We start from the raw sequence: 27,362 nt of genomic DNA, 5'->3' as shown, positions 1-27,362 counted from the left end.
CCTGACCGTTAGGTCCAGTCGTGATCGACTCTGGGGCTGCGGCGCTCATCTCGCTTTACTGGCTGAGGGAGCCGGCGTACAGCTTCCGGGTCATGTGGCCAGCATGACTAAGCCGCTTCTGGCGAACCAGAGCAGCACACGGAAATGCCATTTACCTTCCCGCTGGGAAGCACTTTGACGTGCTTTCGAACTGCTAGGTTGGCAGGAGCTGGGACCGAGCAATCGGAGCTCACCCCATCGAGGGGATTCGAACCGCTGACCTTCTGATCAGCAAGTCCTAGGCTCTGTGGTTTAACCGACAGCGCCACCCGTGTCCCCTTTACCTCCATGGATTTGTCTAATTCTGTTTTAAAGACATCCAAAACGATGGCCGTCACCACCTTCTGTGGGAGCATTCCATAGCTTAACTATGCACTATGAAACATGAAAAGGTACTTTCTTTTGTCTGACCTGAATCTTCCCAATATTCAGATTCTTTGGGTGTCCATGAATTCTAGTGTTGTGAGAGAGGGAGAAAAACTTTTCTCTACCCATTTTCTCCACCCTATGTCTAATTTTATGTGTCTTTATTATATCTCCTTTTTTGATCTGGGGAATAATAGCACATCACCAACACTCAATCACTCTCGGGGCCCAGTATCACTATGAACAATTTAGCGGATGAGTCTGGCCCTTTTAAGGTTTCTAGCTTGCTGGAGCTGATGCCCTCTTTGACATACAGAGTGACACCACCTCCAGTATGTCCTTCCATGTCCTTTCTATAGGGTTAGGATATAGATAATCATGCCCAACTGGTACTCTCCATTCCACCAGGTTTCCATTATGACCACTCTATCAATGCTATCCTCTAAGGCCAAAGCACTCCAGGTCTCCCATCTTGGATCATAGGCTTCTAGCATTTGTACATTAACACGTACATTCAGTGTCTCTCTTTATGTTCCTTTGACATTTGTGCTTTGTCCTAGATTTGGCATGTAGGGGCCTTTTTGATGGGCCAAAGCAAATCTATTTAGACCACACTGATTATTCCGACATGACAAAGATACATGTCTTTGGCCACTTTTCTATCAACCCTGTATTGGAGCCATTAAAACGAGAGCAATGCAATTATCAGAACCGGCCCTTATGGTGTCTCTGCACAGCTGGTTCTCGGCTGCAGATTCTGGTTTTGCACCAGATGAGTCTTACTGAGAAAGGAATGCCCCAGATGGGATACTGAAAATATTCTCTTACCAGTTATTAGCTACCTCATCTCAGATGGCAGGGACAGCCTCTGGTCAATTATCTCAACATACAAGAAGGTTGACATGGGAATAGGCAGTTTTTCAAGTGCCTATGCCTCAAGCTATGGCCATTTTAAAGTGCCAGAACTTTGAATTGTGTGTGGAAACAGATTGGCAATCACTGCACTTCTCTACGTAGGATATTATGTGACCAGTACTTGATCCCAGCTAGTAGCCTGGAAGCTGTATTCTGATCAAACTGAAGCTTTCTGCCAGTCTTCAAAAAGGTAGCTTCATATATAAAACACACTGCAGTAGTCAATCCTGGATATTACCAGAACATGGATAATGCCCCCAACCGAGAAAAAGCACTCCATGCTGTAAATGCTACTTGAGGAACCCGCGGACTGTGAACCTAATGCTTTAGGGAAGGGATGAAGAGTTCCTTTTGGCTGGCGGGCCAAATTAAATTGTGGCCAATTCTTTCTAGGCCATATTAGACAGGTGGGCAGGTTTGCTCACCTGCCAATTATCTGACATCATATGACATTAGTTGGATCTAACTCCCTGCCTGTGCTGCTGATTGTTCCTTTGCAAGCATTGCTTGCATTTGGCACCATTTAAATGTGTCACGAATTTGGCCTGTGAGGTGGAGGTTTCCTATGCTTTCTTGACAGGGAGCGCAATCCTGTCTAAAAGAAGTGGAACACTATTTCCCAAAGGAGATAAATCGCCTGTTCACAGCACCTCCATATTTCCAGGATTATGTTTCTTTCTTTTTTTGGTCTCTCATCCGGGCCACTACCAACAGCAGTCACTGGCTCAGAACTTTCTCTCATTTTCACCTAAGCCAATTAAATAGAGCTGGGTGTTATAAAAGTACTGCCAACACTTCCCACTAAATCTCTGGATGATCTTTCCCTGAAGTTCCATGTAGATGCTAAGAAGTATGGGGGCAAGGTAGAATCCTGCAAAATCCTTAAGATCTCCTGAACCCAGCTGGAGAACTCCTCCTCCCAATGTTATTGGACATGAAGGGAAAGTATGTAGTTTGGCCTAACTGGTCCACATATCCTGCAGTTATTTCACAAGACCAGGCAATGCTGTTGTCTAAAAGCAGATCAAAAGGAATGGGGGAAATGTAGGGAAGTATGGACCTTTAGGAGAGGGATTCTGGCAAAGAGCTAACTAACACAAGAGTAAAATTCAGGGATTTAAAAGTTAAAGGGAGATGCTTCCCTTTCATATTTACTAGCAGAGATACACTCATCGCGCATTAGTTTGGATTTAGGCTATGTGATCAACTCTCAGTAACCAACTACCAACCCAGTTATCCAAGTAGAGGAAGGAAGAAACTACTCTCAAAATGGATGCAAGGTTTTGTGTTCAAAAGCATCAATGTACTTATATGAGATCTTTTCTACAATCACGTGATTCGCCACTAAAAAGTCAAAGAAAGCAAGGGCAGCCTGTCACTGGAAATCTTCTTGAAAGAAAAAGAGGGCACCTTCTCTCTTCCCCCCTCCTTCTTTCTAATACAAGAGCTTGTATAACAGGAATAATCTATATTGGTTTGTATTATACCAGCTATAAAACACACCTTGGCTTCAGTGCCATGTTTAACCAATCACAGAAGCCATTTGTTGGCTCGTATATTACAAAGCAATAGAGATTTAAGGGATAATGGTTATAGTGGCAGAGTATACAAAGCAATAAACTACTTTTGGAGGTTGGTTAAATGCCAAGTGGTGCTGAGGCTTCAGTGCCATAAACATTATTTCTATTATATGACAAGATAAGAGGATACAATAAAGCACAAAGAGGGGGAGTCATTTTCTGGCCTCATGCAGGTTCTGAGCTTTTGATTTCTTGGATGTTCTGCAGATGACACCCTTAGAAGCATAGGCTTAAGGGGAATAAATTCTCCGGGAGGTGGGTTTAAAAAGCAGACAATTGTTTGAGGAAATGGCTTGTATAAAAGTAGTGATGCGATCAGACTCTAAGTGGTGATTTGTGGTAAGTATTAAAAAGTGAAATGTTCCAATTTTTTTCCTTGGTAGCTGTCTAAATTCTCTGCCTTCCAGAATACAGCCAGTGTTACTGCACTACTCATAAAAAAAAAAAATCTATACTACAAGGCAGTTGTACTGGATAAAGCACACTAATGACAGCCTTCTATTTTAAATACTTTATAACACCATCTACAAATTTCATATGTTTGGGATTTTAAAAAGTGAGTGGAAAGGGAATTCATAGCAATAACATTGAGCTGCTATATTTTGTGACAGCCAGACGACGAGTGAATTGCACCTTTCAGTTGAGTTGTGGTTTTTTTTAAGCTAGAAAAGGGAGGGTTGATTTGTTTTTAGTTTTATGGTACTGCAACATGCTCAGTATGTCCTGTGGCAGATCTTGGGTATCTTGTCTATTCAAGGGATATGGGTTGTGTGTACCCTGCTTAGAGTTGTATTGATGGCACAGATGTTGCGGAAGCACCCTACTATGTGACCAGTTATATTTAATTTTGCCGGCCACTAAAATACACTAATCCAAAAAGCATCTACAAGCAGATGGTGGTGAGCTGAGCTGTGAATTTGAACATGGGGTGCTTCGCCGTGAGCAAAAAGCAAACTGATCCCACTCCATCTGCATCCCTGATGTGGCAATTTTATTGTGTGAAATGGCCATCAGCTCCTTTCTCTACTGACGGCAATTTTATGTCTCTAAGACAGTTAATACAAGAGTGTATTTCAGTAGGTCTAATGAGAAGGTTGCATCATTATACCTTTTTCAGTCAATACCTTTCTGCTTTAATGACATCGCTAAAGTTTATTGCTCACATTCAGCTCCACTGAGGATGTGTTTTATTATCTCAGAGTATTTTAAATAGCTTTAGAAGATTATTTTAAGTAGCCATTGGGGATGCCCAGTATCTCTGCCAACTATTTGGATCTATTTCACTTGACACTTTTGGCTAAAACACAGAGCTGCTTCTTACAACAAGTTTTCTTCTCTGCATAGATATCACAGTACTGTCAAAACGTCTATGTTAAACTGACACTTTCCCCTTCAAACATTATGTACAGGAAGCTCGCTATTACAGTCTGTACAGAGGGGCAATTTTATTAGTCTTGTGTGAAAAAGTAAAATTTATGTAAATAACGGAACTTTATCCATTAGGTTGGATTACTATATTACTGTGAATATACAGAAATAAATAGCCTGGGGGAAAGGCATTTAAGCCCTCAATATAGCTATTTGGGTACACTTTGATTGTATCTGTTTCTCTTGAATATCAGTATATCAATAAGCAGAAAACCTGATGTTCAGAAACTCATCCGAGTTTGTATATTATGGCAACTAAGAGCAGGAAAGGCCAACAGACCACCGATTTCCCCAAAACGAAAACACCTCCCTAACTCTCAAATAAGGTAAAGATAAAGGTAAAGGTACCCCTGCCCGTACGGGCCAGTCTTGATAGACTCTAGGATTGTGCGCTCATCTCACTTAATAGGCCGGGAGCCAGCGCTATCTGAAGACACTTCCGGGTCACGTGGCCAGCGTGACAAAGCTGCTCTGGCGAGCCAGCACCAGCGCAGCACACGGAAACGCCGTTTACCTTCCCGCTAGAAAGCGGTACCTATTTATCTACTTGCACTTAGGGGTGCTTTCGAACTGCTAGGTGGGCAGGAGCTGGGACCGAACAACGGGAGCTAACCCCGCCGCGGGGATTCGAACCGCTGACCATACGATCGGCAAGTCCTAGGCACTGAGGTTTTACCCACAGCGCCACCCGCGTCCCAACTCTCAAATACATGTATGTAAATATAAAGTATTCTACAATATTCTTACTCCATAAATTGCAACTCTGGGATTAAAATTATAGGGCAACAGGTTTAATTTAAACAATAGCTTTCAAACTACCAGTCCAAAACAGCCAAGAACCTTCCAGAGATAAGACTATGGAATAGCTTTCCTTGGAGGTTTCCAAGGCAAGGCTGGTCAAACATCTATCAAAGTGACTTTATGCTGTGGACATCTTATCTCAGGGCAGGAACTGCCAATGGGCACCTGGGTTCATTTAAATGTGATTATACTATCCTACACATGAAGTGCTTAGGTAGCGCCTGAAAAACAAACACACACCACAAACCAAAGGACAAAAGTCTTAGACTTGTTTCTCTTCAACTACATTTAAACAACTCAATTTGAGAGCATAGTCTGTGTGCCAATGTGATGTAGTGGTAAGTGTTGGAATTAAACAGAGGAGAACTGAGATTAAGCCACTGTTCAACCACAGAGCTTATTGGGTGATCTTGGGCTAATCGTTATCTCCCAGCCTAATTTACCTCAGAAGATTATTAAAAGCATAAAAGATATGGATCACAACCACAACCCCTGAAGCACTTTGGAGGAAGAATTAAAATAAAAAGAATCTGTCTCCACTCCAGCAGATATTAGACATTTGTTGTCAGTGACTAGGGGCAATCAACTAGTAACAGGATGGGTGCAGTATGTACTACCACAACCGCCATCGACACCCCATTTTCAAACTAGGTTTCCTGAAGACCTTATAAGGCCTGTTCATATACCCAACAGTAGGTGCTGGAAAAACTCTGGATCCAATCTGGATTTATGTAGGGTTTACTCCTTAGCCTTTTAGCAATGCAACAGAGGTTTAGGATCAAAGATTTCCTTCTCCTAGATAGGCTACTTTCCCAGGTTGATGACCCCCTCTGCCCCTCACTCCCCTCTACAGTATATGCAGAAACCTCCTTCTTGACCACTGGACCCAGTTTTGGTCTTGTCCACCTAATCTGCTAGAGCCTGTCTTTGAATGCAGGGGAAGTCCCTAACTCATCAAGGGTTTGAGATCCATCAGCTACCCTGACCTAGTTTAGACGGCCAGCCAAAGCCATTTCTGGGGTGTGGCCGCTGTTCCATACTGACAGCTTCTAGCAGCTACAGGTGAGAGCTGACTGCAGGGTGGGGACCAAATGTGGACAAACTATCCCAGGAGCACAAGCTGTCCCCCACCAGATTTACTACCCCGCCCCTAACCCCCCCATACACCCCAATATTTGACTAGATGGCCAAGTAGGAGGGCTTATGAGAGCTTCAAACTGGAATTGGAAGTCAGTTAAAAAAACCTTCTTTAAATTAAAATATATCTATCTACAAAGGATTTCAGATGGTACATTCTAGGTGAAAACTGAAAGGTTTCAAAACTGTTCAGAGGGCAGCACTTGATTTTTTCCCCCCTTTGCAACCATGAGGGCTAGACACATACCCTAAAAAAAATAAAGCTGATGTGACTTAGGACTGTATACAGTCTCAGGCACAGGAAGTTTTCGATCCCCCTGCCTCCACTCCCTCTAAGAGACACATTCTTGTAAAGCAACCACTTTAGGGCAGGGGCTGGAATGGAAAGATTGTCACCTGTCCTCTTAGAAAAGAAACTAGATAAACGACCTTCAGCTGAATCTTTTTAAAAGAAGTATATGCAGCACATTTAGAACTCAGCTGTGTCACATCAAGCTTACTGCTGGGAAGTGATCATGTACAGAATCCAAAAATAACAGCCATTAAAGACCTAGCAACCAAAAACATGTTTACAGGCCCATTAAAAGCCCAGTAGCTTGGATTATAGGGTGGAAGGGATAGCAAGCTCATCAAAATCAGTTTTAGGTCACCGTCCCTTCACCACAACAGCACTTTCCAAAAAACAATAGAATGGAAGAAATTGGGAATCAAGTTAATTGGTGCCACAAATGCTGCAATAATGAATGAACATTTCATATTGTTAACGTGCTTTCAAGACAGAAGCGGAAAGGCTTCACAGCAATACTTTTCAGCTTGTATTTCAAATTTATTTCACTTGCTCTTACTTGTTCCTGCTCTTCCCTGACCCCACCAAACACTCCAGTAAAGAGAAGGGATGGCAGAAAATTTTGTTTGGTTCACATTTTTTTAGCATACTGATCCAATATGTACCCCCAATAACATATTGGGCAGTATTCTACTAACAAGTCCTATCAATGTAAGGGTCTGCTCTTGAGTAATGGGTCTCCCCGCCCCCCTTGTGCCCTTCCCAAATCTGCACCAGAGGGTTAGGGGAACTCCTAGGACAGCTTGGGGCGTGGAGAGGTGAGGAAGATTCCAATGGACAAGCAGAAATCCTTGAACTGGTGGAATGACTACCTTGGTGCTATGCTGGAGTTGATCCAATTATTCTGTGGATTTAGCAGCTCTTCCAGTTTTGTGATACTTTTATCTACTTATACAAAAATGTGTAAAAACTGTATTTTTATCAAAGAATTGTTGTATTTTAGGGTAAAGTATATTTAGAAATGTGTACTTTGAGAGAAAATACGAATTTAGATATGGTCATAAATAGAAATTTTTCATACATGTGTTAAAAGAAATCAGATTAACATGGAAACAGGGATTTATGAAAATATGTAATAATAATAGTAATAATAGTACTACTACTACTACTACTACTACTACTACTACTAATAATAATAATAATTACTTATACCCCGTCAATCTGGCCGGGCCTCTCCAGCTACTCTGGGTGGCTCCCAACAGAATATTAAAAATATGATAAAACATCAAACTTTAAAAACTTCCCTAAACAGGGCTGTCTTCAGATGTCTTCTAAAAGTCAGATAGTTATTTATTTCCCTGACATCTTATGGGAGGGCATTCCACAGGGCGGGCGTCACTGCCGAGAAGGCCCTCTGCCTAGTTCCCTGTAACCTCACTTCTCGCAGTGAGGGAACCGCCAGAAGGCCCTCGGAGCTGGACCTCAGTGTCTGGGATGAATGTTGAGGGTGGAGACGCTCCTTCAGGTATACTGGGCTGAAGCCCACATAAATGACATTAGCACATGTAATTGATAAGCACTGGGAACAGACTGATCTACCCATCCCTACTAAGAGACAGACAGAGACAACTAAGAGTTGAAGGCAGTAATGCTTTTGAATGCCAGTTGCTGGAAACCATAAGAGGGCTCCTGTGCTCAAAATCCTTCTTGTGGGTTTCTCACAGGTATCTGCTTGGCCACGTAAGAACAGGCTGCTGGATTAGATGGGCCACTGGCCTGATCCAGCAGCCTGGTTTTACGTAAGAACCACTAAGTATATAGGAGGGTGTACTTTTTAGCATCTACAAACTACAAACCAAGATTTCATTTCATTATGACACATTATAAGCTGAAGTGGCAGAATAAGACATTCTGTTCCTCTCAGTCTACATAAAAAGCATATTGATGGATGTGATGAAACCATTCCATCTTTCAAAGTATTATGTACATTCCTGAGCCCCATCCCATATGCATCATATTATGCAAAATAAATTAGTTCCCAATTGGAGAAAATAAAAGGGTATGCATTAATTGTATGAGAACGATTTTCTCTCCCCCCCACCTTCTGAATGGAAGGCAGAAGGAAAAGAAAAGGGGCAAATTGAAGACAGTTTCTCTAAATGTAGGCAGATAAACCCACCTTCGAGCACACCATTCTGAAGGATGATAGAAAGCTCATTGAAGATCCCCACATCAGATTAGAAAGACTTTTTTTTTGTCGGCAAGTACAAGGAACATGCGGTGGACGACAGTAGTGAGCATTGACTGGTCACATCTCTCAGACATACAGACAACTGCATGGTCTTGACATGCGTATAATATTTCCCTCCTATGTATTTACAGATTGATATCTCCGCTACCGCTCACAGAATCACAGAGTTGGAAGGGACCACAAGGGTCATGAAATGCATGAATCTTGTGTCCATTGTGGGGCTCAAACCCACAATCCTGAGATTATGCTCTACTGAACATATACAATAGACTTGCTACAAATGAACCTGCAAAACCTTGCAAGAGAAAGAGGCTATGCAATCCTGGGCTGCATCAATAGGAGTATAGCATCTAGATCAAGGGAAGTAATAGTGTCACTGTATTCTGCTCTGGTCAGACCTCACCTGGAGTACTGTGTCCAGTTCTGGGCACCACAGTTCAAGAAGGACACTGACAAACTGGAACGTGTCCAGAGGAGGGCAACCAAAATGGCCAAAGGCCTGGAAACGATGCCTTATGAGGAACGGCTAAGGGAGCTGGGCATGTTTAGCCTGGCGAAGAGGAGGTTAAGGGGTGATATGATAGCCATGTTCAAATATATAAAAGGATGTCACATAGAGGAGGGAGAAAGGTTGTTTTCTGCTGCTCCAGAGAAGCGGACATGGAGCAATGGCTCCAAACTACAAGAAAGAAGATTCCACCTAAACATTAGGAAGAACTTCCTGACAGTAAGAGCTGTTCAACAGTGGAATTTGCTGCCAAGGAGTGTGGTGGAGTCTCCTTCTTTGGAGGTCTTTAAGCAGAGGCTTGACAACCATATGTCAGGAGTGCTCTGATGGTGTTTCCTGCTTGGCAGGGGGTTGGACTCGATGGCCCTTGTGGTCTCTTCCAACTCTATGATTCTATGATTCTACTCCATCAAGCCACAGTGCTAACTGTTTGCTGTATTAGTTAAGTCTTAGTACACTTCCAGTCACTGAGTTTCTTAGGCTGGAGTGTGTCCTTGAGCTGTAATAATGCTGCTTGCTTACCTGGATGGAGGACAGTTATGCATAAAAGCCTTCAGCGTTGGCATGGCTGGAATGTAACCTCCCTTTTAAAGACAAGTCACGCCCATTGCTCTGCCCCCCCCCTTGCCTCTCTAGCATGCGGCCCCCACTGAGTAGTTCTGCTCTCCTTGAATACATCAGAGAAATAACAACTTCAAAAGGCTCTCCTTAATAACCTATCGCACTCTCGCCACTAATGAGGTAGGGAGACTGTGTGCAGGACAGAGTGAGCGAGTTTGGGTTGCCAATGGCCATTTCAGCCATGCTTACTGCTGGCACGAGGCCTTTGCAGGTTTAGCCAACAGTGAATGTGCCCCTTGGACCAAAGAAAAGACTGACCCAACACTTCAAAGTGTAATATAGTGAATAGAGATTACAGGGTGACCAGTTCATGAAAATGCTGAAGTGTGCCACATTGGTGCAGCCTTCTCTGTGGCACCAGTGTGGAGAACAGAATCCTTCCAAACCTAATGCAACCCTGGGAGCCGGATGCTTTTGCAGAATGCTTCTGTACTCATGACTGGCTGGAATGTTTTGCAGAACGAGAGGAAAAGAAAAAGGGTGCATTGGGCATTTTTGCTTTGTTAAAAGGAAGAGAAAGTGTATTAATGCAGATTTGGAATGAGTGAGTCATTGGGGTGCTTCAATCTTCCATCAATTGCTTTCATCGGTCACAGGTAAAGTAAACCATGCTGCCTGTATGAATAAAATGTCAAAGCTGCTACACATTTTATTACATACATGTATACTGCATGAAGACTTCATTGTCTAATATGCATCAAACCAGCATAATCTGTTTTGCTACCATGCTAGTAGCCCAATCCAACACATACATTTAATAAACAGATACATTATAAGCTGCTTTTCAAAAATATCCTAAAGTAGCTAACAAATTAGATTGTGTGTTTTCTTTTTCAGGCTTATTTGACCAAAGAAGAGAACATTAACTGGAGATCAGAATAGGGTTTTCCTTTTCCAGGCTCCATGGATATTATTGGGCTATTGGTTGGTATACCAAAAGAACACCAATACGGCACAAAAGCCAGGCAAATTTCATTACTTTGGAGCCCTTGCACTTGGTCGTAACCTGGATTTACGCACTGCAAATCCTCCGATCTGATTACCTCCAGTGATCACGTAAAACACTGGCTTTAAACTCTTTGCCTTAGTGATAAAACAGCCACTTTGATTCACAACGATACACTCGTAATAAAGTATACTGTAAACGTACCTGTCCGCAGCCCGGGGCATTGCACACAAATGGCCTGTCGTCTCCCATATTTTTTCACAGCTGAGCTACACAAGACACACACAAAAAAGCAAGGGGCGGGAAAGAGGAGAGAGAAAAATAATTAAATAAAGTGAATACCTCCAATTGTGTCACAATTTTCAGGAATACAGTTCATCTGCAGTAATAATAAAGGGGGTGGGGGTGGTGGTAATACAAAATGGACCATTGCTTTAAGGAGCAGGGAACACCAAGAAAATTCCCAGGGCTACTGTCCATTCTATTGTCGGCAAGCAGGGGTGACTACAAAGAAACAGTTCCTAGATTGCACCCTGAGTTACAGTCCTACAAACAGGACCTGCTGCAAGCATAACTCCATTCTGCCAAGCAAAAAGGATGGGAGGTGGCAATGGGAGAGTAGAGTTTTTCTCCAAGTTTTTCCTGGAGAGATCTAGCTCAAATATATGCCAACACAGGATTCACACAAAATTACCACACCCTAAATGTTTTCTTAAAGGGACCCGGGTGGCGCTGTGGGTTAAATCACAGAGCCTAGGACTTGCCAATCAGAAGGTCAGTGGTTTGAATCCCCGCGACGGGGCGAACTCCCGTTGCTCGGTCCCTGCTCCTGCCAACCCAGCAGTTCGAAAGCACGTCAAAGTGCAAGTAGATCAATAGGTACCGCTCCGGTGGGAAGGTAAAACGGCGTTTCCATGCGCTGCTCTGGCTCGCCAGAAGCGGCTTAGTCATGCTGGAAGCTGTACGCCGGCTCCCTCGGCCAATAGAGCAAGATGAGTGCCGCAACCCCAGAGTTGGTCACGACTGGACCTAATGGTCAGGGGTCCCTTTACCTTTACCTTTAAATGTTTTCTTATGCCACTCTAGCACATGCACGGAAATGCACAAAGTAGCCTTTTCTCGTGAGATGCTTCGGGGCAAGTCATGAGGGTGATACAAGTCACAAGTGCAAGAGTTGCCTCCAGACACCACCTGAATGCCAATGGACCAGGCAAAAGTCCCACAACACACTTAGACCAGACCATTTGGATACATCTCATTAATGGACTTGATCCCTAAAATAAGCGCTATTCGTACACACACAGATATTCCATTAGCCAATTGATCAAAGAAATCCAGGCATCCATCCCATTTGGGAAGGGGGGATGTCATTTAGCAGTCACAGAAAGAGTCAATGGTCCAGGCAACAGAAAAGGTGTGGAAGCCAAGAACAGTCTAATCACTCTTCCATTTCATCCCCTCCATGTTTGTTTTGCAGTTCCCAGCCCCTAATTCTGATTTGCTGGATGAAGAGGGTTTTTTTAATGCCATATACTTTTTGATCATCCTTATTCTTGATTCCCCTATTCTTGATGTACCACAAAGAGAGGTGCACTTTTCTAAAGAGGCTCTACAAACAGACATGTGCAAATAAGTAGCAAGGAGATAAATCCAAGGCCTCTTGATGCACAAGCAATATATTCAGTGGGAGAGAGCAAGAAATTGTAATTAATTAAGGGATTTTAGGAACGGCACTCCATTTTACAAGGCTATAATCTGGCTCCCTGGTGGATAAACTACAAGACTGATGGCAAGAGTAGTTTGTCACCGACAATAGCGGAGGATAACAAAGCATCCGTCCTGTTATGCTGTAAGTGGAGCGATTCTTATTAATAAAAAAGAAAGAGTAAATAAAAAAAACCTTACCATGTAAATTCTAGAAATTATGGTTCCATCCCCCATTGTTTTTTAATAGCAGGATTTAAAAAGCCGTAATAAAGCAAACTTTATCCCTTCAGGGAATTTGCTACCCTGACATATTGCAGCTGTTTACATTTCTTCCAATCATCTCCAAACGCAAGTTGAGGAGCTAGCAGTCTGTCAGGAGCTGACAAATATTAGCCACTGAGGCATAATTGCAGCCATTGTGGAATAAAAATGTATTCAGAATCACAAGTTCTCCTAAGTCCGCTTCGCATATGCAAATTCCAAGGCTAGACTGCCAATGTGTATCCAGTTAGCTGCAAGGTGGATTAGATGCGCCTTTATAGACGACTTCCTGGTTTCCTCTAAATTACAGTTCCCTGCAACATCTGAACTGGTAAACGGTGGTTTGAGCAATCCCTTCAAATAAGGATCAAACCATGATTTACAATTCTGGTTTGGAGGATTATTCAAAACTACAGTTAACAAGTTTGAACATCACAGCAAACTGGGATTTGCAATGTAATGACTGAATAATAATAATAATAATAATAATAATAATAATAATAATTTATTATTTATACTCTGCCCATCTGGCTGGGTTTTGCCAGCCACTCTGGACGGCTCCCAACAGAATATTAAAAACACGACAAAACATCAAACATAAAAATCTTCCCTAAACAGCCTTCAGATGTCTTCTAAAAGTCAGATGGTTGTTTATATCCTTGACATCTGATGGGAGGACATTCCACAGGGTGGGTGCCACTGCTGAGAAGGCCCTCTGCCTGGTTCCCTGTAACCTCACTTCTCGCAGGGAGGGAACAACCAGAAGGCCCTTGGAGCTGGACCTCAGGCTGAATGATAGGAGTGGAGACGCTCCTTCAGGTATACTGGGCTGAGGCCATTTAGGGCTTTAAGATCAGCACAAACACTTTGAATTGTGCTCGGAAACATACTGGGAGCCAATGTAGGTATTTCAGGACCAGTGTTATATTGTCTCGGTGGCCACTCCCAGTCACCAGTCTAGCTGCCGCATTCTGGATTAATTGTAGTTTCCGGGTCACCTTCAAAGGTAGCCCCACATAGAGCACATTGCGGTAGTCCAAGCGGGAGATAACCAGAGCATGCACCACTCTGGCGAGACAGTCTGTGGGCTGGAAGGGTCTCAGCAGGCGTACCAGATGGGAGCTGGTAGACTGCTGCCTGGGAACTGAGCACAAATATACACCTCCCATGTTACAAATGGGTACCTGTTACATTTTCAATACGTACCTGCAGCAAGCATAATGTATTATTTGCTTGGCATTTCAGAAAATTATTTGTTCAAAAGCAGTGTCAATATCGGGGCAAGCTTTTATCTTGAGGGTGAGAAATGTACCGGTACTTTATAGCAGTAGCCTTCAACATTTTCAGACCCTGAACACAGCTTTAGTTCAAACAAGCATTTGGGAATGTTAAGCACATATTCGTATGGTGGTAATGCTGTTGCTGCAACCCACCTTAAGTCAGGCTGCAACCCTGTTATGGGTCCTGATCCACTAGTTGAGGACCAATGCTTTTCAGCAGGGATTAGGCCAGGGGTAGGCAACCTAAGGCCCGGGGGCCAGATGCGGCCCAATCTCCTTCTCAATCCGGCCAGCGGACAGTCCGGGAATCAGGGTGTTTTTACATGAGTAGAATGTGTCCTTTTATTTAAAATGCACCTCTGGGTTATTTGTGGGGCATAGGAATTTGTTCATTATTTTTTTTCAAAATATCGTCTGGCCCACCACATGGTCTGAGGGACGGTGGACCGGCCCATGGCTGAAAAAGGTTGCTGACCCCTGGATTAGGCAGTTTTGTGATTTACTAGGGGACCATTGATAAATTGTCAATGGATCAACAAGTGGTTTCTGGCTGCTGGAAGTAATGCAATAAGTAACGTATAAGCAAGAGTAGATCATCTCAAGAAATCCTAACTATGCATTCTTGCTTTGCCAATATAAAAGATATCACTGAGCTATATGGATACGAGTATTCTATTTTTTAAAAAAAGGCCATGAGGTCTGAGTTCAGTCTTCCCCATATCCTGGAAGTGTTGTATCTACAGAGGCAATGAGAAGTAAAGAAAGATCACTGTGGTACTTATTAGAATGGACTAGGGTATTAAAAATCTGTACACACACTGAAACTGAAGAAGAAAGTAAACCAAGAGAATGTTGAGAATCTCTCAAACTCTAGAGTGAAAACTACCAGGTAAGATCCCAGTCTTATGTTGCTGAAATTCAGGGAGCCCTCAATAGTTGGCTTCCTTGCCTTGGAGAGGCTGACTCAGATAGCAGTTTGAAAATCTGTTTTATATCACAATATAAATTAAGCAAGGGGTAGTTTATAAAATGTGTGGAAATAATAATAATTTCACATACATGCCCATGGGCTCTGAGCTGGCAACTGACAGGAGTGAGACCTTGGGGTTATAGTAGGGAGCTCAAGGAAGATATCAACCTAGTGTGCAGCAAATTCCATGCTACGGTTCATTAGGAAAAGATATGAAAATAAAACTGCTGACATGATAATGCTGTTACACAAATCTATGGTGTCACTGCATTTGGAATACTGTGTACAGTTCTGGTTGCCTCACCTCAAAAAGGATATTGTGTAGCTGGAACAGGTAACCAAAATGGGCAACCAAAATGTTCAAGGGGATGGATTGACCTTCCTATGAAGAAAGGTTGCAGCACTTTGGATTATTATTTTTTTAGTTTAGAGAAAAAGCGGGTAAGAAGGAACATGATAGAAGTTTATAAAATTATGTGTGGCATGGAGAAAGCGGATAGAGGAATTTTTTGTTCCTCTTACGTAACATTAGAACTCGTGGGCATCCAATTAAGTTGAAATGTTAAGGTTCAGGACAGAAAAAGGAAAGCACTTCTTCATGCAGCTCATAGTTGAACTATGGAACTCGCTCCCACAGGAGGCAGTGATGGCCACGAACCCAGATGGCTTTAAAAGAGGATGAGAAAAACTCATGGAGAAAAGGTCTATCGATGGCTACTAGCCATGATAGCTATTGCTCAGCCTCCACAGTTGAAGGCAGTCGTGTTTATGAATGCCAGTTGGTGGAAACCATATGAGGAGAGATTGCTCTTGTGCTCAAATCTTCCCTGCCTGTCTGTCACAGGCATCTGGTTGGCAAATGTGAGAACAGGATGCTGGACTAAATGGACAATTGGTCTGATTCAGCAGACCCTTTTAAAGTTCTTTTGTGAAGTATTTAAATTGTTAAATATGGAGAGGTGGCGAAGAGACCCCCTAGAAGGTAATGGTTTTAGTGTCTGTGCTATTTTATAAAGAGTTCTCCTACTCTGGCAAGCAAAGCACACTGTCTCATTAGCAGCATGCTTCTGCTACTGAAAGTGTAGAATGACCCTATTCCTTTAATTTTAAACCTAACCTTAACCTGAACTTAGTACGCACAGCAGTATGAAAGAAGTGGTTATCAAAGGTGTAACTCTTTAGGTATAACTCTTCGGAGGCCAGTGCAGAGCCAATGCTCATAAGTCATAGGGATTAAGAAGGGCTGTGGGATTGTTCAAGTTGCCCAATGTGTTTTTCAAGAAATGTGTATTATATTCCCCTTGTTTTGCAAGCCCTGAGGGCACCTGGATTTTCAAAGGTTTTACATGACAACACATGCCCCTGTGTAAGGCAGCCCTGTTCAGGGATGTTTTTAATATGTAATGCTGTATTGTTTTTAATACTGATTGGGAGCCGCCCAGAGTGGCTGGGGAAACTCAGCCAGATGGGCGGGGTATAAATAATAAATTATTATTATTATTATTATTATTATTATTATTATTATTATTATTATGTGTAAAAGGGAATAAACTCAAGAGTGGTTTCGAAACATCACACAGTATGTGTATCACATGCAGTCACTAGTGCATTTAGCTTACAGCATTTATGTATCTGGTAGTGGCTGAAAAGGGAGGCTTGTAGGAGCCTGAGTAGCAGTGATGCATGCATCTTGCAAACTTAAGATTGCTTCAAAAAGGGGTTTAGATACATTCCAGGCAGATGAGATGATCAGTGGCTTCTAGTCATGTAGTCCCTTTCAGTGCTAGAGGCAGGATGCCTAAATACAGTGGTACCTCTGGATGCGAACGGGATCCGTTCCGGAGCCCCGTTCGCACCCTGAAGCGAACGCAACCCGCGTCTGCGCGTGGCATCATTTGGAGCGTCTGCACATGCACGGTCAGCAAAACCCTGAAGTAACGTGTTCCGTTACTTCCAGGTCGTCGCAGAGCGCAACCCGAAAATGCTCAACCTGAAGCAACTTCAACCCGAGGTATGACTGTACCAGTTCCTGGGAATCAGAGGTGGGTAGAGTACTGTGGCACTCAGCTTTCCATAGGCATCTGGGTGGCCATTGTGAGAGCAGGATGCTGGACCGGATGGGCCCTTGACCCAATCCTTCAAGGCTCTCCTTACATTTTTGTGCACATCCCAATGTGGCAAAATTCCTGCAGGAGTTACCAAGCAGCATTTTGTTGAAGGTACTTTGTAACGCCCAAAGCTGCTTCCTCTTATGGAGGGAGGAAGCGAGCATCTGATTACATCCATACTCTATTTTAGGAGACCCAGTGTGGTGCAGTGGTTAAGAGCGGTAGACTTGTATTCTGCTGAACCAGGTTCGCGTCTCCGCTCCTCCACCTGCAGCTGCTGGGTGACCTTGGGCTAGTCACACTTCTCTGAAGACTCTCAGCCTCACTCACCTCACAGAGTGTTTGTTGTGCGGGAAGAAGGGAAAGGAGAATGTGAGCCACTTTGAGACTCCTTCGGGTAGTGATAAAGCGGGATATCAAATCCAAACTCTCCTTCTTCTCGCCTCCACCCCAAGACCATCACACATGGCTCTGGTATGAATGAAAGTACTGGAACCACATGACCCAACAATATTAAGGCTTGCATCCTTGAGGCAGAAGAAACTATCCACATTTCAGCCTGCTTCCTCAAAATAACTCTATTGGCTGTTGCATTTTTGGCAAAGCTGTCAACTTAAGTTCACACACACACACACACACACCACTCCTCTCTCACCATGTTAGAAGTTTCACATACTAAACTTATGAAACATGACCTGTATGCGCTCATTTGAGCATGCCGTCAGATTATATCAAATTTAATCTGATCAAATTGCTTCAATGAAGTCTAATTTTAGTAACAGACAAGACAAGACTATGACTAGATACTTGGGAATATAATGTCTTTACTCCTGCACCAAACAGGTTTGTTTGTCTTATTGCTTTCATGTTGAAACTGCAAGAACTAGACAAATGTTAAGATATTTCTGGTAGGTTTTGGAATATAGCCATCACCTTTACTAAGGTAAAGCTTCTACTTCCAAGCACATGCGACTTTTCCCATCTATTTTGTAATTTGTTGCTACTATTACATCAGCCCCTTTTGTGTCAACCGCTAAAATGTTAGAACCTGGGGTGCCAACTTGAATAAAATATTGTGGGGGCCCAGGTAAGCCGTGCCCTGCATAATTGATCACATGATGCAGTGCACACACACCATTTGAATGAGAAAGCCCATCAACTTCAGCACTCAAATATTTTATTGTGGGAGCCAAAGCCCCCGTAGCCCCTAGGAGTTGGCTCCTCTGGTTAGAACAAAACCAATCTCTTAATTGTATTATCAAGACAGCAGATTTAATATATATTGGCCAACCTGACCATCCACCCAAAAAGCCCTTCTTGAGTAAAGCTGGTCATCAAGTGAGCAATAGTAACAACAGCTTAACCCAATGGAGATATACAAATAGAGGGAGGGGAGACGAAATATTTAGCATACTCTTCCCATACCCATCAGTGCAACTCCCTAATAACTTACATAAACTGTAATGCTTTTCTTAGGCTTCCTAGGAACTCAGTGAGTTTTCTTTAAGTGCAGTATTGTAGAGTCCCACACAAGGCTGATCTACACTTGCACAGAGGTCAGAGAGGGTGCATGTGTCATGCAGGGACAGCCTCCTAGAACTGTATCACTTCAAATTTCAGCAGTGGTACCACATGCATGAAGGCGCCTTCATGCTGAAATAAAAATCTCTTTCTACATAGAAAGTAGCAAGTCAGGTACAATGGCTTTATTCTCACTTTCTATTTTTATATAACAAGGGAGGGTATCTTCCCAGTCTCTCCAAATCAAAGAGAGCATTTCAGAATACAGTACCTCACCTGCAATCTGAACTGGTACAGTCTCAGGAAGGCTATCTCCACAGAACTTCTCTGCATGTGCAGATCACCCCACAGAAAAACCCACATTACTATTTTTAGGGGCAGGATTCAACGAATGAGCCCCATCAGTGGAAGCCTTGCACAAGGACTTCTGTTTGCACAAGGGGGCTCTCCCCACCCTTGAAACTCGCTTGGAGGGAGTCTGGAGAACCCCCAGAACAATGCATGGGGAAAGGAAAGTGGGATTGTTCTTTCTAGCAAGCATAAATGTTTGACCTGTGGAACAGCCACTTTAGTGCAACACTGAACTACTCCACAATTCTTTTGTTTAAAGTCTTGTACTTGTGTGGCTCAGGGCCTTGGGAAACATTAATTTAATGTTAATTTAACAGAGAAATTCCCACTGAGCCTAGGAGATGGTCCATGAGGGTTTACTCTCAATGGGGATGGCGCCCCATCTTCAAACAGCTGCAGTAACTTTTTGTTAACCCTGGAAGCTAGGACCCAAACCAATGGATTTAAGGTATAAGAAAGGACTAAGTATCCGGAAGAACTTTCTGATTGTAAGAGCTGTTCCATAGAGGACTTATTTGTGTTTTTTTAAAAAATAATATTTATTAAAGTTTCAACAATTACAGAAAGAAAAAATAAACATACCACATTAAACAAAAACAAAACAACACAACACAATATAAAAAAGAGGGGGGAAAAAATAAAACCCATTAAACAAAAACAAAAACGCAAAAAAGAAAATGCATCAGATCTCCTCATTACCATTCTTTCATTAGCTTATTTCCTTGACCTCCTCACACCTCCTTTTTTTGTATTCTAGGTCTATTATCTATTTCAGCAAATCCTTTCCCTCTTTTAAAATTTTTGTCCTGTAAATTGTCTTAATTAATGTAGCTTTGCTTTTCCTCCTTTCACCAATTAACAGTCAGTTATTCCCAAATCCTTTATATCCTTCCTGCTAAAATCATATAATATTGTTCCAACATCCTTCTAACAGATATTAATTTTACAGTGTTTCTGTAAATAGTCTTTAAATTTCCTCCAATCTTCCTCCACCGACTCTTCTCCCGGGTCTCGGATTCTGCCAGTCATTTCCGCCAGTTCCATATAGTCCATCACATAGAGGACTTGGAAGGTGGTGGACTCTCCTTCCTTAGAGGTTTTTAAGCAGAGACTGGATGGCCACCTGCCATGTATGATCCAGTTGAGATTTCTACATTGCAGTGACTTGGACTAGATGACCCTCAGGGTCCCTTCCAACTTTACAATTCTATGAAAAGGGATGAGAAACTGTGCATGCAAAGTTTCAAGATACCTGGTGCTTATGAGCTTAATTTGGCTTTTATAGCTGTTATCTCACTTTTTGAATGGTGTATGCCTAAAACAGCTCATAACATTCATAAAGGGGGGGGGGGAGCCTTTAAAAGATTAACAGTTGAAGACAATAAACAATAAAAAATGGGCCTATAAGAAGAGGTGACTGGGGGGCGGGGAGATTTTAAGACAAACTAGAAAAAAACAACATGAAGAATTTATCAACTACAGTGGTCTAGACAAAAAGGTGAATCCTGCTGCTCTGTTGAGTCAGTACATTGGAAGAAGGTATGCAAACTCTTAGTTTCTCCAGCAGTGTCTATTAACTGGTTCACAAGGCTGCAACCAGAAACACTGTCACCTCATAAATCCACACTGAAATAGCCTTTTTCATTACGGCTTCTTAAAATATCCAGTTTTTCCAAGAATGTGAACTTTCAAGTAAATCTGTCTTCTATAAATTCTACAGCATATGAAACTGTACTTGCATTGTTTGGGATCATACCTACAGCATGCTATTTAACAGCAAGGTTAATCTATTGCCAGATGCCAACTTCTAAATATTACATTGTCAGCAAAGGAAGCTAAGAACAGGAACGGAAAATACTTTAGGTTCACAGCTAAGAATTCATTTTACCAAGGTCAACTTAATTATACCAGGAAACCTAGCCAGAGGGGGAAATGTCTCTTGCAGACTTTTAGAAGCTACCTGGAGGCAATTGAAACCCACCCAATTGAACCAGGGCAGGATCTTATTTCAAATTAGAAGACATATTTAGATTAACCAAAATGTAAAGTAGGAATGCGCTAGGTCTGCTAAACTAGAAGTGTCTTCAAGGAACATACTAGCTGATAAAATACAATAAGTTGGCTCAAGACAAGTGAGCTAGGACAGGTCAGATCAAGGGAAAACACCTCAAGTTTAAAAATCTTATTGTAGCCGTCTCTGATTCTTTACAGGAAGAAGATATTTGAAGGGAAAGAAACAAAGATCTGTTCTTACCATGTATAGTGGTGCCCCGCAAGACGAACGCCTCGCAAGACGGAAAACCCGCTAGACGAAAGGGTTTTCTGTTTTGGAGACGCTTCGCAAAACGAATTTCCCTATGGGCTTGCTTTGCAAGACGAAAATGTCTTGCGAGTTCCTGCGAGTTTCCCCCCCTTCCCCCCCTTTTTCTAAGCTGCTAAGCCGCTTATCAGCTGATCCACTAAGCGGATAAGCCGCTAAAAGCCGCTAAGAGCGCTAATCCGCTAAGCCGTCAATGGGCTTGCTTCGCAAGACGAAAAAACTGCTAGACGAAGAGACTCGCGGAACGGATTAATTTCATCTTGCGAGGCACCACTGTATAGGCAACTATGGAAATACCAGGCTAAGCAACAGTTTTAAAGATCCTGTACACTTCATAAGAAAGCATAGTTGATTTATCAGTACCAGAGTTCCAGAATCCACATGCTCAGTCAGCACTGACAATGTCATGGGGCAGTCTCATTCCAATTAGCATCTTGTGTTGCCCCTCCAATAACAATTAGATCCCTGGGTCAGAGGACAGCAATAACCAAAGGCACAGGCAGCAAGCAGGGAGTACACAGTACCGGACAAACATATTCTTTACCCGCTTCCTTTGAAAAGGCAACTTTCTTCCTGAAACAATGACCCCTGCCTAAAGGTAAAGGGGTAAAGGGGACCCCTGACCATTAGGTCCAGTCGTGACCGACTCTGGGGTTGCGGCGCTCATCTCACTTTATTGGCTGAGGGAGCCGGCGTACAGCTTCCGGGTCATGTGGCCAGCATGACTAAGCCGCTTCTGGTGAACCAGAACAGCGTACGGAAACGCCGTTTATCTTCCCGCCAGAGTGGTACCTATTTATCTACTGGCACTTTGACGTGCTTTTGAACTGCAGGGACTGAGCAATGGGAGTTCACCCCATCACAGGGATTTGAACTGCCAACCTTCTGATCGGCAAATCCTAGGCGCTGTGGTTTAACCCACAGCGCCACCCGTATCCCCGATCCCTGCCTAGGAATGCCTAAAAACAGAGAAGCTTCTGCAACAAACAAACATGACGCTGAGAGTAGTCAAATAGGGGTGCTCCTGCGACCATCTTTGTTACTCAAGGCCCAGGTGACTTTGGAAGCTAGGAGTGCCACTGCCTGGTTTCAGCTGGTGCAATCTCCAAGATAGAATACCACAATGAGCTCTGTATGTGGAGATCCTCTTTAAAACTGTCTAGAAATTGCAGCAAGCGTAATATGTTGTAGCAAGAATGCTGGTAGGGCCAGCAAGCCACAAACATATTACAAGTATTTTAAAACAGCTAAACTGGTTGCCAATTGCTTTCCAGGCCCAATGCAAGGTGCCTACTTTGCCATATACAGCCCTCAACTAATTGGGACTCAAGTACCTGTAAGCAGTGTTTGAAACTCCCATTGTTCTATGTGATTTTGAAACAGGGAATTTCATTAGCGCAAGCAGTTTCTGAGCTCTGGGCACAGTACTGCGCCAAAGATTTCAGATTAAAACAGCAGAGTGGAAGGAAAGGAGGACCTTTTTCTGCCTCCCCACTTCTAGCTACTCTAGATTGGAGAAGAGACCCTCTTAAGAATGTTAGGGGGGTGGGCAGAGGAAGGACTAGACCATGTGAAAAATGAATATAGTATTTTAGCTGCAGTTCATTCATTTTCTGCTTTGTATTCTTGTTATTTAAAAAGTGCACCATTGTTGCATTGTGTTGCTGTGCCCATAACCTAGGTTTAAAGTGCCATTTAGCTCCTAGCTTTCATATCTCAGTTTCTTACACTGCCTGTAAGCATGCCCTTTCCTATATTGACCTGCCCATGCTTTAACATCAGCCAATGAGGCTCTCCTGGTGGTCCCCTCCTTGGTATGAGGTAAGTGGTGGCAGCTCCTTGTATCTGGAACGCCCTCCCTACTGAGGTGTGTCTGGTATCCTCTCTCAATAGTTTCAGGTGGTTAATTAAGACACATCTTTTTCAGCAGGCATTTGGAGCAACAGAGACCAGATTGTTGTAGCTGCTGCTATTAGTAATTGCTCTTTAGTGAGCAGTTACCTGTTTTTAAAGAATTTCACTACTTTATCAATATTTCTGTTGTAACCTGCCTTGCGGCGTGTGCAAAGAGTGGTATAGGAGTCATATAAATAATTAAACTAGCTTAGGTTATGGGAGGGCCTTCTTGGTAGTGGTGCCCGCCCTGTGGAACACCCTCCCATCACATGTCAAGGAAATAAACAACTATCCGACTTTTAGAAGACATCTAAAGGCAGCCCTCTTTAAGGCAGCCCTTTTTAATGTTTGAAGTTTTATTGTGTTTTTAATGTTCTGTTGAAGGCTGTCCAGAGTGGCTGGGGAAACCCAGCCAGATGGGCAGGGTAGAAATGATAAATTACTACTACTACTACTACTACTACTTTGACAGATGGGCAAACAGCAGAACTCCTTCATGGCCCTCAAATCCCTACACAAAAGAGGAAGAACTGAATAATTTGGTTTCTGGGGTGTATGTTCCTGCAGGAATCACAATAATGTTTTATTCCAGAAGATAGTGCCAATAGCAGCCAGCCACCCATAGCAAAAGGGGCACAAATATCATATTGGATCAAAGACAAGAGCAACTGCAACATGACTGATATTCTGCAAGTGTAATTCATATAACCTTCCACAAGGGCATAGTCTGAAGGTATGTGACCACCTTGCTAAAGCTAAACAGCAAATGTGATGACAGAAGAGCAAAAGCAATGGCATGGAAAATCTAAAGGAGCGACCACAGAATAATTTATTTCTTTTGCCCTGCAAAGCCTCCCAGGTAATACCATTTTGGAGAAACAGATAAAGTCCAACAATGAATACCAAAAGTGCTTTTATTTAAGTACACTTTCAAATAGGATTTTCAAACTGACATCAAATCACATTTTGCAGTAAGAAAGGCCAGGTTTTCATTCCAACGAAAACAATTGTGAAAATAAGCAAAACTCCCTACTTCAAAGATTTGCACACAATGCTCTCCTCAGAAATTTCAACTGTTGTCTCTGATTGGGCCAAGACATGACCTAGGGATCCCTCACAAACCCCGTCCTTCGTAGAACTGCTTTTCAGCTAGCTAGGAGCAAATGGTGGACACAGCAGAAAATCCCACTACATGAGACATCAGAATGCACTCAAAAATTTATTGCCATTTACAACTTCAAAGCGAATGTGTTTTCTTTCATTTGATTCCTTCATTTAGCATAGGCTTTATAAACAGTTATTGGTAACTTTATAATGTTTCTTTCAAGTATCTTTCTTTCAAGCAATTTCAGATTCTGGTATATAGTCAAAACCTTGAGAAACCATACTAGCTATCACATTTGCTTTGCTCACCAAACACACGTAATATTATCTCACGAAGAAAGATACTAAAACACAAATCAAAGGAATGGGGGGGAGGCAGAGAAGCATAGAGCCACAGAATTGTAGTTTGTCCACTTTTGGCCCCCACCCTGCATTTAACTCTAGTCAAATATTGGGGTGTGTGGGGTGTTAGGGGAAGGGTAGGGCCTCTGGTGGGGGACACGTTGTGCTCCTGGGATAGTTTGCCACCTTTGGTCCCCAACCTGCAGTCAGCTCTCGCCTGTGGCTCCTAGAAGCTGTCAGCATGTGACAGCAGCCATACCCTGGAATGCCTCTGACTGGCTGGCTAAACCAGATGAGGGTAGCTGACGGGTCTCAAACCCTTGGTGAGTTAGGGACTTCCCCTGCATGTGAAGGCGGGCTCTGGCAGATTGAGAGGATGAGACCAATAGCAGGTCCAACAGTCAAGAAGGTGGTTTCTGCACATGCTGTAGAGGGCAGGCGGGGCTGGTCAACCTGGGAAGGTAGCCCATCTAGGAGATGGAAAACTCTCATCCTAAACCTCTGCTGCCTTGTGGGATATCTTCAGGAGAAGAAACCCTGCATAAATTCAGAGTGGAGTCCCTAAGATGATTGGATGGTGCTTTGAACTCCTCCTTCCAGCAACTCCTACAGCCAGGCTGGTGCCAAACGTATTGCTCCTGTTTCCTCTGAACATCAGCAAGGCCGAGAGTGGGGGCCTTGTCATCTCAGCAGCCAAGACCTACACACACGCTGCCCTGGCTTGCACCCCAGATGGATGCCAACAATAACAAGACACCACCTCAGTAAAAGCTTTGTTCGACATCCCTGGTACTTGAATCTCTAAAGTGGAAGGTACACCAACAGATTCTAGATCTCAGGAGAAAGCATTTAAGGCCTTTTTGGACATAAATCACAAGCACCTTGAATTGGGGCAAAAATAAACCCATGCAAACAAACAAGAACTGGAGTCTCTTTTTGTGAGCAAATCAAAACCAGAGTTACACAATGAGTGCTGCTGTTTATGTAAGGTCTTCAAGGAAGCTCCTCTTAGGGCACATTGCTGTAATGTAGTATGGAAGTTACAGGTGCTACTGGCCAGATTGGGAGGCAGAAACCATCCGTATAATCCAGTCAAAATGCAGGGCCCATTGATTTCAGTGCTTAAATACACAAGCGTACAATCTTCCCTGTTGAAAGCAATGCTATGTAAGAGCTCAGCTATGGCTGGCTGTCATCCCACTTTTTAAAAGAGATGAATATGAACCGACTCATTTGCCTCAAGTTTATGCACACTAGCTAATTTTATTGGCACTACTCCCTCACATTTATCTTTGCACACCACACCATTAGTACTCAGACCTATGATAATAAATAAACCTAGGTTAAACCTTTAAAAGACAAAACACAGATAAAGCCTGGTGAGGTTACTAGACCAGGTTTCCTCAACCTCAGCCCTCCAGATGTTTTTGGCCTACAACTCCCATGATCCCTAGGTAAGAGGACCAGTAGTCAGGGATGATGGGAATTGTAGTCTCAAAACATCTGGAGGGCTATGGTGAAAAGTTGAAACTACAGAGCTTTGAGAAATTGAAACCTAAAGTCCGAGACTGGTTACATTATTACCAGATTAATGAGACCTTTAAGCAGGACAGGAAACTAGGATTCCAGAAGGAGAGGTCAAAGTTAGAAACAGAATTGTTAGAACCCAATACTAAGAATTTGTCTAGAATGTATAATTTGCTGCTAAAATGGAACACACAGGATAAAACGGTTAAATCAGCCATGATTAAGTGGGCACAAGATATTGGTCATGATATTATGTTTGCTGACTGGGAGCAGTTATGGACCACAGGTATTAAATTTACGGCATGTAGTGCCCTAAAAGAGAATATAATGAAAATGATCTATAGGTGGTACATGACCCCAGTCAAGCTTGCAAAGATATATCATTTGCCCAATAACAACTGTTGGAAGTGTAATGAATGCGAAGGAACTTTTTATCATCTTTGGTGGACCTGCCCGAAGATTAAGGCCTACTGGGAAATGATCTACAATGAAATTAAGAAAATCCTTAAGTGGACATTTGTAAAGAAACCGGAGGCTTTTCTCTTGGGCATGGTAGGCCAAATGGTTCCAAAGAAAGATAGAACATTTTTTATGTACGCAACAACAGCAGCAAGAATTCTTTTGGCAAAGTATTGGAAGACTAAAGAATTACCTACTCTGGAAGAATGGCAGACCAAGGTGACTGAATTTATGGGACTGGCAGAGATGACCGGCAGAATCCGTGACCAGAGGAGAGAGACAGTGGAAGAAGACTGGAAAAAATTCAAAATCTATCTTAAAAATTGTTGTAAAATTTCGGAATGTTAAGATGTCAAGGGATTGGATATAAAGAATTACAGCTGTAAAAACTTAAGCTTAAGAAAATTTTAAAGAGAATTAAATATAACAATGGATGAAGGATTGCTAAAAAAAATTTAAAACAAGAATGCAGTGAAGGGGAGGTATGGGGAAGTCGTGTTATGTTTGTTTGTTTTTTGTTTATGTTGTAAAATTAATAAAAATTATTTTAAAAAAAAATCAAAACATCTGGAGGGCTGAGGTTGAGGAAGCCTGTACAGTGGTGCCCCGCAAGACGGAAAACCCGCTAGACGAAAGGG

At 42.7% G+C, this 27,362-nt stretch overlaps 1 protein-coding gene across 3 annotated transcripts in view; it reads right to left on the bottom strand.

Moving 5' to 3' along the window:
* Positions 1–27,362, bottom strand: part of LOC309334566 (cyclic AMP-dependent transcription factor ATF-7) — a 113,725-nt gene that overhangs the window by 71,651 nt on the left and 14,712 nt on the right. For 2 of the 3 annotated variants that reach the window (XM_081848948.1, XM_081848950.1), the window contains exon 2: positions 11,083–11,147. In XM_081848948.1, the coding sequence (XP_081705074.1) occupies positions 11,083–11,130 (48 nt within the window). In that variant the 5' untranslated portion in view covers positions 11,131–11,147. The remainder of the gene's footprint in view (positions 1–11,082; positions 11,148–27,362) is intronic. The other variant, XM_081848949.1, reaches the window with a different exon arrangement.

This window comes from Podarcis erhardii, assembly GCF_964252035.2.
Source record: "Podarcis erhardii genome assembly, chromosome: 2".
Classification (NCBI taxonomy): Eukaryota; Metazoa; Chordata; class Lepidosauria; order Squamata; family Lacertidae; genus Podarcis; species Podarcis erhardii.
The sequence above is the reverse complement of the archived record's forward strand: the minus strand, read 5'-3'. Positions and strand labels throughout refer to the sequence as shown.